General features: G+C 35.7%; 1 protein-coding gene across 1 annotated transcript in view; it reads left to right on the plus strand.

Moving 5' to 3' along the window:
* The window catches only part of LOC104264962 (dynein axonemal heavy chain 5-like), a 183,951-nt gene that overhangs the window by 24,768 nt on the left and 144,392 nt on the right, over positions 1–14,791 (plus strand). Inside the window, exons 15-29 of the mRNA XM_059835976.1 lie at positions 606–701; positions 1,441–1,614; positions 1,708–1,797; positions 2,509–2,664; positions 3,643–3,782; positions 5,429–5,580; positions 8,519–8,726; positions 9,527–9,614; positions 9,734–9,857; positions 9,971–10,134; positions 11,288–11,380; positions 12,529–12,732; positions 13,925–14,005; positions 14,089–14,493; positions 14,651–14,769. Of these exons, the coding sequence (XP_059691959.1) occupies positions 606–701; positions 1,441–1,614; positions 1,708–1,797; positions 2,509–2,664; positions 3,643–3,782; positions 5,429–5,580; positions 8,519–8,726; positions 9,527–9,614; positions 9,734–9,857; positions 9,971–10,134; positions 11,288–11,380; positions 12,529–12,732; positions 13,925–14,005; positions 14,089–14,493; positions 14,651–14,769 (2,294 nt within the window). The remainder of the gene's footprint in view (positions 1–605; positions 702–1,440; positions 1,615–1,707; positions 1,798–2,508; positions 2,665–3,642; positions 3,783–5,428; positions 5,581–8,518; positions 8,727–9,526; positions 9,615–9,733; positions 9,858–9,970; positions 10,135–11,287; positions 11,381–12,528; positions 12,733–13,924; positions 14,006–14,088; positions 14,494–14,650; positions 14,770–14,791) is intronic.

Consider the following 14,791-nt stretch of genomic DNA (forward strand, 5'->3'; position numbering starts at 1 on the left):
TGATGAGGTGCAGGGCACAGCCAGACAAGTGTACTGACCAGCAACCTGTTCACATGTGACCAACTCCTTTTATCCCATGTTGCCTTCAATTTTTCACACTTGTTCCTCCCACAGACCACATTGATCCCTTTGCTTCTTCCGTAACTCCCATAATATGTTTTGTATAGTCCCAAAATGCTCTTCCCTGGTAAACTGTGATGAGTCCCATATCTCCTAGGCAATAACCTCCCTTAGTCTGTAAGGTGCTCTAGAGAGCCTGGACAGTGAGCTGAGCGCTCTCCTGTGGCAGTGCTGGGAGTAGCTGGTGAGTGTGCTCTGTTTGCTCTGATTAGGTTATTAGATTTCCTCTGCCTGTCCTTGTTCCTTTGTGCTTCTTTGTGTTCATGAAGATGAGGCTTTAATCATATAACCTAACATGATTTTTTGTTTGCTTTGCTTAGAATGTAAATGCCTTTGTTACTGGTGTTGTCCCTGTTCTCTTTAATTCAGTGCCGAACACAGGTACTGGGCAGATAAAGCAAATTCCCCAAAAACTTCAGGGAAAGAATTTTGTATAAAATGAAAGCAACACTATAGGTGATTTTTTTTCTTTTACCCTTTTCTAGTTTGAAAAAGATTACCTTGAATTTAAGAACCAAATTGCAGCATTGTACGAGTCCATACAAGAATTTGTGGATTCCTGGTTTGAGAAGACCGTAACTGTAAGTAATGCAAACAAATGCAAACCCCTTGTTCTGCTGCTCAGAAAGGCTGAGCACCCAGAGCTCCACTGAACTTCTTCTTTACTGCCAATGTTCTGTACTGTGCTGGTGGCTGCCTGAGATAATGTAGGAGGACATCAAGCCTATTACAAGTGTTCTAAAAGTTGCTTGTAGAAATGCTGGAAGATAATGTTCATTGTTACTTGGTGCTGGTTTTATGTTCCATCTTTCCTTACCAATTTTATAGCCCTATTTTTTTGAAGTTTATTTTCTTTCTTCATCCTGGTGTTCCCCATGCTTCCTGTTGCATTTCTAAGTTATTCCTATTGGACTGGCAGGAATAATGAAATAATTTCTCCATCTGTTACCTTAATGTCAGTACTGTTCATTGGTTCAGTCCCTGATCATGATATCAGATGTTAATGAAGCATGAATATACGTGTAGGTGTCCTACCACAAATGTTTGCAGAAAAAAAGAGTGATGATTTGAGAGTCAGAAAAAAATTAAATATTCCATTATACTGTAGTGGTAGCAGTTTCTTGGTTCATACTTGATAAATATATTCCATATGGGACAAAATACAGAAGTATCTGACTTGTCTGGATGGACTTTTCTGTGTTTCTTAGAAAACAACTTACAAACTTACATAACATATTATACATTAAAAAAACAGTTTATGAACAATGACTTTCTGAACTATTAACATCTCTGCAGTAAATGCTCCATCCTCCTTTTTAGACTGAACAGATGCTGGGACTTCTGATGAAGCTTGAACAAATAGGAGAAAATCATATTGATCTTAATGAGAAGTATACAGTTGTCCTTCAGCAGTACAGCCAAGACTTAGAGTTTGTTCGAAAACTCTACCAGAAGCAAAAAGAAAATCCACCTATACCGCGTAATACACCACCAGTAAGAATGAAATAAATGAGAAAGAAAAAAGACTTTGCTTCTTGACTGTTTTTAAGTTAATGGAACTATAACCTCATATCTTCTGTGTTTTAGGTAACAGGGAAGATTATGTGGGCTCAGCAGTTATACAGAAAAATTGACCATCCAATGACATTTCTTAAAAAGAAAACCACACTTTTGAAGGTTGGAAATTAGCAGAGGAGGATTTATGCTAAGCTTTCAAGCATGTTATTAACAGACACGTGATTTATTTTTATACTCCTAAGCTCACTTTTCTAGCAATTTGTATTCAAGCTCATCCAACAGGATAGGTGTCAGTGTTTGCTCCAGGATTTGAATTCCTTTTTGCAGCATTATTATTTTGCAGCTGAGGACAGTTACTTCCCTTGATACGTTAAGCTGATGACCTAGGCGGGTGCTTTTGTCCTTTCTGGGGCTTGACTCATGTTAATCGTGGTAGCAGCACTGTTGGCCGTGTACCTAGGCTTAGGGCCTCTGTCTGCTATGGTCTGTAATGAAGAGGACTGAGATATTTAACCTCAAACACTACCACACTCCATGAAATTAAATTTTTGTTGCTTTCTCAATGGGACATTAGTGCCTTGTATAGGTCATAGTATAGACTTTGTTTTATGGGCAAGACTGGGAGGAAAAATCAGGAAAGGAGTTATGTTGTTTACAGCAGTTAAATACTTCTTAGTAATTGAATTCCTAAATATATTTCTATGTTTCTGTGTCTTACCTTATCTCTAAAATAGCATAACTTAAAGTTTTCTATTTGTTTTGTTTCCCTAATGGTGGTGAGGAAAAGCCTAGTGGAGCACATTTCTACTATGTTAGACTCATTGAATTGATTAAATGGTTGGGTTTGGGTTTGTTCCCCTTGAATTGCAGACACTGGAAATGAAGAAGGTTGTTAAGAGCTACAATAAAATGGCTACAGTTCTTCTGGAATTTGAACTTATTTATCATAGAGCCTGGTGCAGGTTTGCTGACCGGGCTAGAACTGCTCTGTGTGCTTCCTTACTTGTCAGGCACCCAGAAACCAAGGTAAATATGATTTATTCTTTGTATTACTGTTGCATTGTTTAGTATTACGTATGCTACTTTAATCATATCATGGCTAGACAAGCACAGCATTAAAATAATCTTAATAGGGTTAAAAAAAAGAACTACTCGATTTTTTTTTTTTTTTTTCCTTTTTTTGTATATTTATGGTACAGACTTCATTATGTCTCTTCTTCACAAGGCTCCTGCCTCATTCAGGGCGTAAAAGAGGCATTACCCAGCAAATCCGTATCTATTATTGACTTAGCTACATCTTTTTAGATATTGTTTTATGCTTTATTTTGTGTATTAACCAAAATTTTAGTCAAGGAAGGATTTTTTAATTAGATCATGGTCTTTTCTGTAGTGGTCAACATCACTGTGTTGACTATTTTGCAATCATTCATTAATTTGCTTTCAAAACTGCTTGCTGAGACAGAAAATCTTACCATTCTTACTTCACAGATTATTTTTTCTGCTGTAGTGCAGAGGAATTATGGTTAAAACATGGCACTTTTTGAAATAATGATTCCATAATGGACAACTAAAACCTAGTTTTCAAATTTATTTAGCATCTTAATAGCATTTAGTGCCCTGAAAAGTGTACAGAGATTAACCTTCACAACATTTCTCCCTAGTTGACTGATGGAAAAACTGAGATGAAAAGGCAAATTAGCTTCCACAGAGTGTAGCTGCAGAGCTGGAGTTAAACTTAGGAAGTCACAGGAGCCAAGTGGTTAGGGCACAGTGAAGGATTCACAGGAAATTGAAATCAGTGTAAAATATTGGTTGATTAATATTTTGGAAAATCCAGATATTTCTAGAGGAGGATGAAGATCTGTGTAGAAACATGGGTATCCATTTAAAAAATCTTCTCTAGTCATCTACATCTTGTTATATGTTGTATCACACTACATGTAACCACCAAACTACTGCCTTATTTTCTATTTCTTTTTTTGCCCCCTGTACTGCCACATGAAGGAATTACTTGTAAACTTGGACCCAGTGGTCCTGGAAGTACTTTATGAAACAAAATACCTGAAAAAAATGCATTTTGAAGTTCCAGATGTTGTCCTTGGCTTGTGTGCAGATGAAGAACGGATTAAAAGACATCAAATGGAGTGAGTGAACACTTTCTGGATTTGATTCTCATCTGCAAATGGGAATCCCTAGCTTTGAGTCTGTTGCATATGCTTTTGTTTTATTAGAATTTTTCTCTTTGATGGAGTTTAATTGAAATTTAATTGCTTTCCCCTGCATTTCCATAGTAGTATTGGTAACATGCAATTATTCTTATCTCCACAAATATCTCGTTACTAGAAAACACCTACATGCTTTTGTTTTGTTACAGCAACAGCTGCTTTGTAAGTGGGGCTTCTAGGTACTGCTAAGGCATCTGTGCACTATAGCATAGGGATTACACTCCAAAATATTACAGTTAACATCAAAAGCTTTTTTCGTTTGGAAAAACAAGCTGGAATTTACCACTGGATTAAAGCACAACCCAAACATTTGTGTAGGTAATACATCACCTAAGTTATAATTTGTTCTCTCTTGTTGAATATCTGAAATAACTTCTGTGGATTTTAAATAATTTGTTTCTGCTTCTTGTAACAGTCCAATTCTGTGCTGGAAGAGTTCTTTTCATTCTCAGGAATGCTGATTATTAATTCTCTAATTCATAAGCAAGGATGACAGGTCTTAAAAAAGTCATCCTTTTTGAGGAGTGTTCTTTAAGTAGTTTTTAAATAGAAGTGGAAAAAAAGGGAAAAAGTTCAAAGAGTTTCATAAACACTTGAATTCAACCCCTCCTCCCTTTTTCTACTGTTAAAGCTTTCAGTCTTTCACTCTTATAATACGCATTTTTTGTTAAATATCTGTGGAATGTTTTAGGAAAAAATAACCTAAAATTTCTAATGTGCAAGGCAAATTCTGTGTGCTACAGTCCTCTAAAAAGCAACAGCCCCAACTTTTGCCATGCAAGAGAAACAAAAAAATACAGAAAATGTTTGCAATAAAAAAATAATCCAAACTTACTTTCTACTCTAAAAAAGACTTCAGACTGACTCCCCAAGCAAAGAAGGAATATTCAGAGACTACAGATTTTTGCTTAAGCAACACTGGAAAAACAGTTTTGGGTATATTGCGAATGGGTTATCTCAGTATATGGTTTGCAACAGTGATGTTTAAAGTCATGGTTTTAATCTGGCACAGAACACAGCTATTATTTTTTTTGCAGCAGTTCTTGTAAGGAACTCATTGTGTATCTGACTTCTGAGTTGCATTCGCTTCTAATGCTTGTTTATGCAGCTTCATTATGTGGCTTCATTTTCATGGAACTATATTGGTAGGTCTTGATTCAGAATTTGGCCTCTTTTTCTTTGGGATTTGGTGTCCTAAGTGGTTTGGATCTAGCTTTTCCTATAAGCAGTGTTATTTCATACCATGTCTTGTGAGATAGAAAGAAAGGAACAAAAATATCGTGTTTTCAATTTCCTAGGTTTTTTTACTGTAATTAATTTTCCTTGGAAGAAAGTTTCTCTAAATCGATCACAGTCACTTTACTGGAGGTGCTCATTTGACCACTCTGGTTCTGCTGTTAGTGGGGATAAAGAGGCTTAGTTTGAGCTAGGAAGAGCTGGGAAGAGTTCTTATTCTTAACATGGGGTCAGAACTTGCAAATCTCTTTAACAGAAAACATGTCCAAACTTCTGTATGTTTCAAATATCTGGATTAAGCACTTTCTTAACTTGATCTTGTCTTGCAGACTCCAGAATCTATTGATCAATTACAAAGAGCGTCTGAATGGGATTCCTGTTATGCTGAAACCGCTGATGAAACCATTCATAGGACAAGTTGAGGATGCCCTTACTCCAGGCCTGATGCAGCTGTCATGGACTTCTTTGAACATCAATAAATGTATGTAGTAGGAGAACAAGTGGTGAACTGTTGATGCTGTTAGGTGGTACTGGCCAGATAGTTCTTTGTCAGTTTTAGGAAGAGCACTCCACCTATACAAGGGAAAAACATGCCCAGTCCCTCCCTCCTGATTATGGAAGTAAGTCACTGTAGAATCACAGTTTCTTGAAATTTATCAGAATTTCTTAATCCTACTGAAAGTTGTTGGTCGCTGTATTGAAGTGACTTGGTGAGGAGTGCAGTGAGAGAATAAGTGCTCTGGTGCTAAAAAAATGTAAAAAACATACAACCGTTTTCACTCTTTTTTTTTCTTCTCTTTTTCTTTTTTTTTTCCTTTCATTTTTTTTTCTTTTTCTTAAGAAAGAGGCTTTCTGGCTCCTCACTTTTGGAAAATAATTAATGTTGTAAAAGGATTGGTTTTGCTCAACCCACCTCTCTCAGTTGAGGCATTACAATTTCAGTTGCTGAGAGTACATCGAAGTCACTAAATTAGTTAATTTACAGCTGTGTAACTGAGTAAATGGTTTGTCATGTTTTGACTGGTATCCATACTGCTGTATTGATGGGAGAGCCTGTAGAGCCTTGACTTTTGAGCTTTCTTGCAAACTTCCATGACTAACATTGCATCATATTATTACATCTTGTGTTGCAGTTCCATTTTTGAATTACATGCATTTTCATTTACTGAGCTTAAGCTGTTGCATCAAACTTTTAAAATTATCATGTATTTTTACTTCTTCTTCTCCCCTATCAATATATCTCTTATCTTTTTCCAAGTATGTGACCACATAATGAAAAAGTTAAGAGTTCTTCTCATGCCTGCATTCTGTTTTTATTTTTCTGTGAAAAAATGTGATTGTGGCCTGACCTCTTCATTTTAGGTAGATAATGATAGCTCGACTGCTACAAGAATGTAAGACAAGAGAACAGACATGGGGTGCTTTAATAATGTCTCTTATCTTTTCTACAGAAAAATCTTCATAACTTATGCTGAACATACTAAAAGTGACATGTCTAAATTCAGGGTTGAAATTCGTAAGAGATGTATAGTATTTGGAGATTTCTGCCCAAATCCTAAATGTTTCTAAGAAAACTTGTTTTTAATCCCCAATTACGCATTGAGCTTTTTCCACGCAACCAGTAAGAAAGATACAACCTTATCCCTATCAAATACAGCATAAAATTGATTAACTGTTATAAAAGTGTCATTTAAATGACATACAGAAAACCATCAGCAAGACTTTTATGTTGCAGTTCCATAAGAAAACAATAGCTCATGTTTGGAAATCAGTTTTCATTTGAGGTAGACTGATGTTAGGCTTTCACTTTTCTTCTTCAAAATGAAAAACAGTAAGATAAAAAGCAACAGATGCAGCATAAATCTGAACATGAAATGGGGCATGGGTTTGTGCAGCTGTTCATTTGTGACTGTGCCATGTGGCTCTGACCAGTGCTTAAGGCAGGGCTGGCTACCTTGTAACTTTACTTGACCTGTGCCTGACCAGAGCACAAAAAACAATGACAGGTGTTTTTTCATGTTTGTTTTATAGCTCGAAAATGAATGTGTTTGGTTTGCATGGTTTAGTAACACATCATAAGGAAGGTCTTTACAATATTATTTATTTATTTATTAATTTAGGTACTCTCTGCGCTATGTTAAGTATCTGAATAGCTATAATTCAGGTTTTAAAGGTTCTTTGGATCAGCATTTGCTGTGGTGGAAACTGGCCTTTTTTACAAGGTAGGGGTTATGCAGTAAGAGTATCTGGGCTACCTCCTGCTTCCTGCTGCTGCAGCTGGAATGGAATTTCCCCTAGAAAGAAATACTTTTCTTGAGTGTATGCATCATATCTTTTTGAGGATGCGCAATGTCTAGTGTGCCCAGAATGTATGTTGGACGCTTACAAATTACCCATTGGTTCAGTGTATACAAAATAACTCTGACCTGCCAGCCATGTGCTGAACTCGCTATGTATGAGCTTAATGTCTTAAGTGCTTTATTTCTGTCTAATATGTAGAAGTATAGGGGCTCATGGTAACCTTGTAGACTAAAACTCAGGAGAAAATTTGAAAAAATGGATTTAGGACTAGCTAATTTATATATTTAAAAAAAAAGCTAAGGAATTGGTTGGATTATTTGTCTGTTTTAGTCAATAAAAAAGACAAGCTCCATCATTAACTTCCTAATAGGAATAAATGATGTTTTCCACTTAAAGCATCAGCAGTTGGACACCACTGTCACACTGTTGTCTCTTAGAAATCATAGTGATATCTTTCTACATACAGTAAGAAAGAGTATTGGTGATTCAAATGATACTGTCTGGTAATAACAAACACAAAGACAAAGGGTGACATATTTCTTTCTTTTTTGCAATGAAAGTATGAAGGACAGGGAAAGAATTTATGCACTCTATTCAGAAACAGATGTTTTTACCTAGTTTAATAAACACATCTGTTAAAGGACTCAGTTTATCTCTTTCCAAAGCAAGTTAGGTCATACGCATGAAAAAAGAAATCTAGTGCTTTAACCAGTATGTAATCTTGGCTGAAGGAATTATAACCATTAAATTTGTAAGTTAACTGCAGTGATAAAAGTACTGGATTTCCCTGTGGATTTATGTAGAAGGACCAAAATAATTTTTGGACAGTTGTATACTCTCTGTTTTCCACTGTATTTTGTTGATCCTTTTCATCATAATGTTCTTTAATACAAAAAAGAAGAGATATTTTGAAGGCTATTGTACTATTTATTATGAAATGGTTTCATTTAAAGACTCCAAAGTAGAGTAAATCAATCATGTTTTGGTTCCAGGCCTTAGTTGCATATTTCATTGCCATTAAATTCTCATTATTTTGTAATACTGGGGCATGCGCGGGGTGAGATTTAAGGGGGTCTGTATTTTGCATGATTTGTTTTCATTTTGTTTTACTTACTTAGTTATTGAGAATGTTCATAGTACCCTGAGGGAGTTGGACTATGTAGTCAAAGAAGCGGCTGATACCCTGGAATGCAGAATTGAAAGAATTCTGGAGGATATGTCGAACACTGCTCTGATAATTTTGCCAGAGGATGAACCTATAGATGTGCTTTCTTTCCTGGAACAGACAGAAAAGCTTGCTATCTCTACTGCTCACAAACTGTCTCGGTAGGTTTATTCATTGCGTAGATTTGAAGGCAATATTTGTGAGAGATTATTTACGTATTACTTTTTTATGCATAGAGAGTTTGCTTTTAAATTTTATTTTAACAGCTAGTCTAAAATGATGCTCAGGATGCAGGGAGAAACTCCCTTGTATCTTGAATACAGCAGATGTAAGATTGCGTCTGTAGTGTTTAGCATTTCATATTTTTCTTCTTATGGTGTTCTAATCAGTAGCAAGAAAAATGAAGATGGATAAGACTTGACATCTCATCCCCGTGTTAATTGCTTGATTTTTAATGCTAGCTAGCTAATGTAAGACTTCCCATTCTCCTTGTGCTGCAAATTTTTTGGCCTGTGCTTATTTTCCAGGTTGTAGCAGAATAGTTGTTCAGTTCTCCAAAAAGATGTCTATGCTTACTGTGCAAAATAAAATATCTTCTACTTATTTTTTATTTCTATTTTACTAATTCTGATTTCACAGATTATCTCACTGTATCATCATGATAAGCCTGTTTTATTAACTATAGCTGGAAAGTAACTTCTTTTTCTTTAATTGTTACGAAGTCCAGTTGAACCATATATAACAGAGTCTGACAAATGGGTTTCTCGACAGTCTGCATATCTTAATGTCTTACATTCTCTGTATGCCCAGGCAATAGAAACAAACTGAAAAGTATAAGGGTATTTCCCTGCACATACAATTCTTCGCAGTGCAGCGGGACTGGGGGTGTGTGTCTGGAAGACAGCAAAGAGTATTCCTTATGTTTGATTCCCTGTGGGTGACTGTAAGGTTGTTTTTGTAGACAGAGTCAGCAAGTGGAATGCTCTGTGTACGAACTGGTAGAAATGCTTAAGCACAGGCTGAAAGCAGATGCTGGGAGAACTCTGGAGGTAAGACGACCTCTACAGTGTAAAAAGTAACCTTTTATAACCTAGTCAGATACTTGATGTTTCACTTGCATGCTGGATAATATGGTTATTTTCATAAGAATTTCCCTTTAACTCTTCAGGATTCATATGCCTGTACACATCTTGACATGAAACAGAAAACACGCTGCCAAGAATGTATGTCCTGTAGTTACTATAATCTGATGGGACACCTTTGTCAGAAGAATACTGACTCTTTGGTCAGATGTGAGTCTGTCTTTTTCAGATATGTTTGATTTTTTTAATAAAATTTTAAGATTTTTTTCCGAAGCTTATTGTGGTAAAAAATATAACCTCACTTAAATACTGTATTTTTTTAGGCATGAAGATTTCTTTAGAGTCCTTAAGACATCGATTACGTGTTGTTGACTCTAGGTATCAGATGACCAAGTTTGTAGAGGCACAGAGAGTTCCTTTGTTCAAAGCTGAAATTCAACTGGCTATTCCAAATGTTGTCTTGAGACCAAGTCTTGAAGATATTCAGGTAACAAAACAATTGCACATCTCAGTCATTTATGGTAAAACATTTATAAATGCATTGTTTAAAACCAACATGTGTGAGTTTAATCTGGTATAAGAACTAAAAGGAAGGGAAAAAAACATTAAAAGTCACTTGAGTTCGTGACATCATTGGGTGCGAAGGATACAAAGCCACTGATCAGGTTTGTTATGCAGGCCAGTAGGATGAACTGCTTTCCTAAAAGATCAGTAACTCATGTTCACAACCCTCTACTTAGAGGCAAACATTTCAAAGTGAATGCAAAAAAAAGAAAGAATGCCATTTATACAGCCTGGTTTGACTTCCTGGTCTCCTTAAACTCTTGCAGAGTATGAAACGATGTTATCAGTTTAAAATATCATTCATAAATCAGCATTCTGCAGTAGTGAATTGTAAAGAAAAATATTACCAGCCTGAAGCTGTAAAAAAATTTGAACACTTATTTAAACTTATACTAATTCAGCAAAATTCTTACACATGTACTTACAGTCTCCTATGGTGTCTGAAATTATTCACAAAGTATTAGTTGTTTGTGGTGTTGATTTGTGGACTTTTCATTTAACATTGTCACTGGCAAAATCTGTAGTTGAATTCTTTCTCAGATTTCATTTGCAGCCTTCATGGTGTTGTCAGTACAAAATCGGACCACAAAGCGTAATTTAAAAAATACCATAGATAGAAGAAGTTATATAATAACTTATATAGCTGCCTGTATAGATTATAGACTGTACCATCACAAATTCAGACAAATGTATTCAGGCATTCTGATGTGAATGTGAAAACTGTTATTTTTAATAAGAAATAACTACGTTTATAACCAGTTTAAGGAGAAATAGTACTATAACTAAGTTATGTTCCCCAGTGATTCATGATTACTGTTCATAAAGCTCTCTTACATTCTTGTTTGAAAAACACATAAACATAGAATTACTGTGATAAAGCTTTATGGAGTACTCCTTCCCCTTACAAAATGTGTTTTGGGTGATCTTACTTCATGCTTATTAGACTATTTCCCGTAAAGATAGAGTTATAATTTTTCCATTTTGGTATTGTTTGGAGGATCCCTTTTTTCTTTTTTTTTCTTTTTTCTCCCTCTTATTTGTCTGAGTGCTCAAGGTTAATCTTTTGCTGTTTTCAGAGTGCTGTAAACAAAGCAGTAAATATCATATTATCAATAGCCAAATATATCCCCCTGTGGAAATTTGCTTACTTACATCATAAACAGCAGCAGGTGAGTATTTTATTTTAATTATTTTAAAATTTTAGTATTTTGGCTAACATTTCTTAATCTCATAAGAATATGTTCTGTACCAATACTTTGACTTGTAATCTGATGGATCTTCCTGTTAAGTGAAAGCCTAGTTTTTAATCTCTATACCAAGTAATTGAACATAAGAGCAATAATTTATAAACCTGACGTTTGGTGGTTTTTAATATTAAAATAAAAAGTTGCTTTAATAAGAATCTTTTAAAAATACTGTCCAAGTATGTTGAAGATATTGTAGAGAATGTGTGAGAATTATCCACGGGTACTACTAGCTGAGTATAAATTATTATCACTCTTCCCAGGCAAAAAATTTAAGTTAAACTTTCAGGCTGCATACAGCACCTATAATGCTACAGTAAATACAATATAAATATTTTAACTGGCGTTAAAATGAACACTAAAACCTTGGGAAGGTCTGAGGTACAGATAGAAACTGAAATTTATTGAAGTACAGAAATGCACAGTAACAGTAATCAAATGGCCTTAATTCTCTCCTCTGGTAATGAAATACAGATCTATGCAGATCTGTGCCAAAAATTGTCTTTGTAAAAATATCTTCCTATTTTGTCAATCTGACATGAAAAATAGATAAGCTCATTTAAATGAAAAAACCCTATTGAAGTCCTGAAAATAAATAATTAAAAAAAAAACCCAAACTAGGAGAGAGTGGGTTGAATTCAGTTTCCTCAAGCAGAATTGTTTCCTTATTTCCAAGCAGCCAACCCTCCACAGCCTCCAGGACTTTTTTTGGCCAAGAATGGGCATAGATTGTAATTCTACACTAAAGAAAGCAGGAAGACCTAAGCAGTAGTGTAGGAGCCCAAAACAGCAGTTGTACTTGTATATGACGCATATTTGACAGATGTCATTCAGAGATGATCAATATAGAGCTTCATATGGCAATTTTTTGTAAAATCAGCTTTACCACTAGAACTATAGTTCTGTAAAAATCCAAGGTAAGAACAAGAAGTCTCCTTGCAGACGCTTTCTCTGCACTTTCTATCTGTTCTTAGAAGTACTTATTTTGTGTGCATTATTGGGTATTCCATAATGTAAAAAAAAAAAAAAAAAAATTACTGGACGTATGTTTTTTCTTGTTTAATTTATGCCAGATTGAACAAGCTGTTGCTGTAGAGCTAGGTGATGAGAGCAAACTCAGCAGGATGGTGGCACTGAAACCTTTAGACAAGCAGATCATCGAGCATAAGGATGTAAACAAAGTGGTGGTCCAACTAAATACAGTTATTTTATCTCTTAAAACTGAAGCATCGAATCTTCTGAACAGCTTTTCTGAATTTTCAGGCATCTGGAACAAGGTTAAATACATATTTCATATGTTGCTATATTGTGAAATCTTCTAAATAAGCTGTTTTGAGTTGTATAAGGAGACTGTGTGCTCAGTAGGAAGCATTGGTTTCATGGTAGAAGCCATATACCCATAATACCTCCTCTCTCTATTCTTTTGTTGACCAGAACTTGTAATTCTTTACTAATTAAACCACCTGAGGAAGAAAGCAGAAGAACGAAAAAGAATGTTGGAGCATATTGTTTGAGCTACCCACATGTTGATGATATCTTATTTCACCCAGACAAGGCACAATCAGATTGGATGATGCAGTAGCATGATAATGTTTCCTTTTTACTAAAATCTTCTAAAGTAGTCAATTAATCTGCTCCTTAACCTTAAAAATCCTTAGGAGTTGGCACTGTTTCCCCCTGTCTTTGTAATTTGTGTAGGACCACTTGGAACTGTAACTGGTAACTCATTATTGGCCAGAGAGGCCATAATGGCTTCTCAGGGACCTCACAGTGCAGACTAGATGAATGTCATTGAACTGGGTGAAGATCATGTGTCTGTAATTGAATTGAGAATCTAACACATTTGTTGAGCTGGGGACACTGAAGTTCTCACCTCTGCAGAGACTGGCCTACCTTATGAAAAGGAAGAATGCTCAGTGCTCTACTGCCTTTAAACAAGCTTCAACAAGCTAAATGCCCCCTCTTCCCTTAGATTCATCCTTCCCTGCAAAACTGTGCTTGCCCCAAATGGCCTGGCCATTTCTAGCTAGAAACTGAAGTTAAATATACTGTTTCAGGAAGAGTGAAGATGGCTGAATACAATCGCTACCATTTCAATACCTGTTAGAGGTTGTGAGCTGCTTTTGGGGGTTTGCAGACAGAAGAGAGACTGGGAAGGAAATACTTCCAGCAAAGATTTAGCAGCTACATTGTAGATTTTGTAGTAATATTTGGATGGATAAGGGATATCCCGATCTGTGTCAGCTTTTGTGTTACAGATGGATTTCAAGTGCTTTAAAGAGTACTGTACAAAGAGTAAGAGTCAGGAAAAGCAGTTCAAGTGAAATACTTTGATCTTAATGCTTATATCTTAAGCTCTTTTAGAGAGGGATCATTTGTGTTTGCACAGTACATCAGGCAGCTGGGTCCCCTGTAGGTTATTGTAATACCAATGCTGAATAATAATCAAAATAAACTTCTTTTATATAGGATCCAGAGGAGAAAGTGAGGGAATTTATAGATACTAAACCAACAATGGCTGAATTCCAAAACCAAATTAGATACTTCTCTGTAAGTATTATATCTTCAATAAAAGTGAACTGTTCAGAGAAATTGTAGTGAAATTAAAAGCTGAACACTTGTGTTTGTCTTAGCAATTAGAAATGCAAATCAGAGAACTGCCAAATCACTGTGTACTGGAATCAGTGGATATTGCAACAGAGTCCTTGAAAATAGCCTTAATTCAGGAATGCCGCTCAAGACAAAGAACATTTGGATTAGCTTTGAATAAAAAGTCTTCCACAGACATGGATGAAATTTATTCATTCATTGAAAATGTTAGCAAGAGATTAAGCAGACCTATCCATGACCTTGACGATGTACGGGGAGCAATGGAAGCACTAAAGGAAATTCGAGAGAATGAGATTAAAATTGACATGACAGTTGGACCTATAGAAGAATCTTATTCTGTGCTTCATAAATACAACCTGCTCTTTCAAGATGGAAATACAGAAAGAGTTGATGGATTGGCTTATGCCTGGAAGAACCTAAACACACAGGTATCATAGCTGTATTATTTCTCAAATCATATATATAGCAAAGTTATTGTCAGACTTTTTAATGTCGAAATGCTAGAACAAAACTTTTTTTTTACTTAAAACTCTGCTTTTTTTGCTGCCTCTTTTATGCCTGTTTTTCCTCTTTGTCTGCGTGTAGGCACTGCAGGTTGAGGACTTGCTGCTGAAGGTACAGCCAGACATGAAAACAGATTTACTGAGTGGTGTTCAAAAATTCCAGATTGATACCGCAGAATTTTACAAAGATTATGATGAAAAGTAGGTGACCTGTGGTGCAATA

This window comes from Gavia stellata, chromosome 3 (genome assembly GCF_030936135.1).
Source record: "Gavia stellata isolate bGavSte3 chromosome 3, bGavSte3.hap2, whole genome shotgun sequence".
Lineage (NCBI taxonomy): Eukaryota > Metazoa > Chordata > Aves > Gaviiformes > Gaviidae > Gavia > Gavia stellata.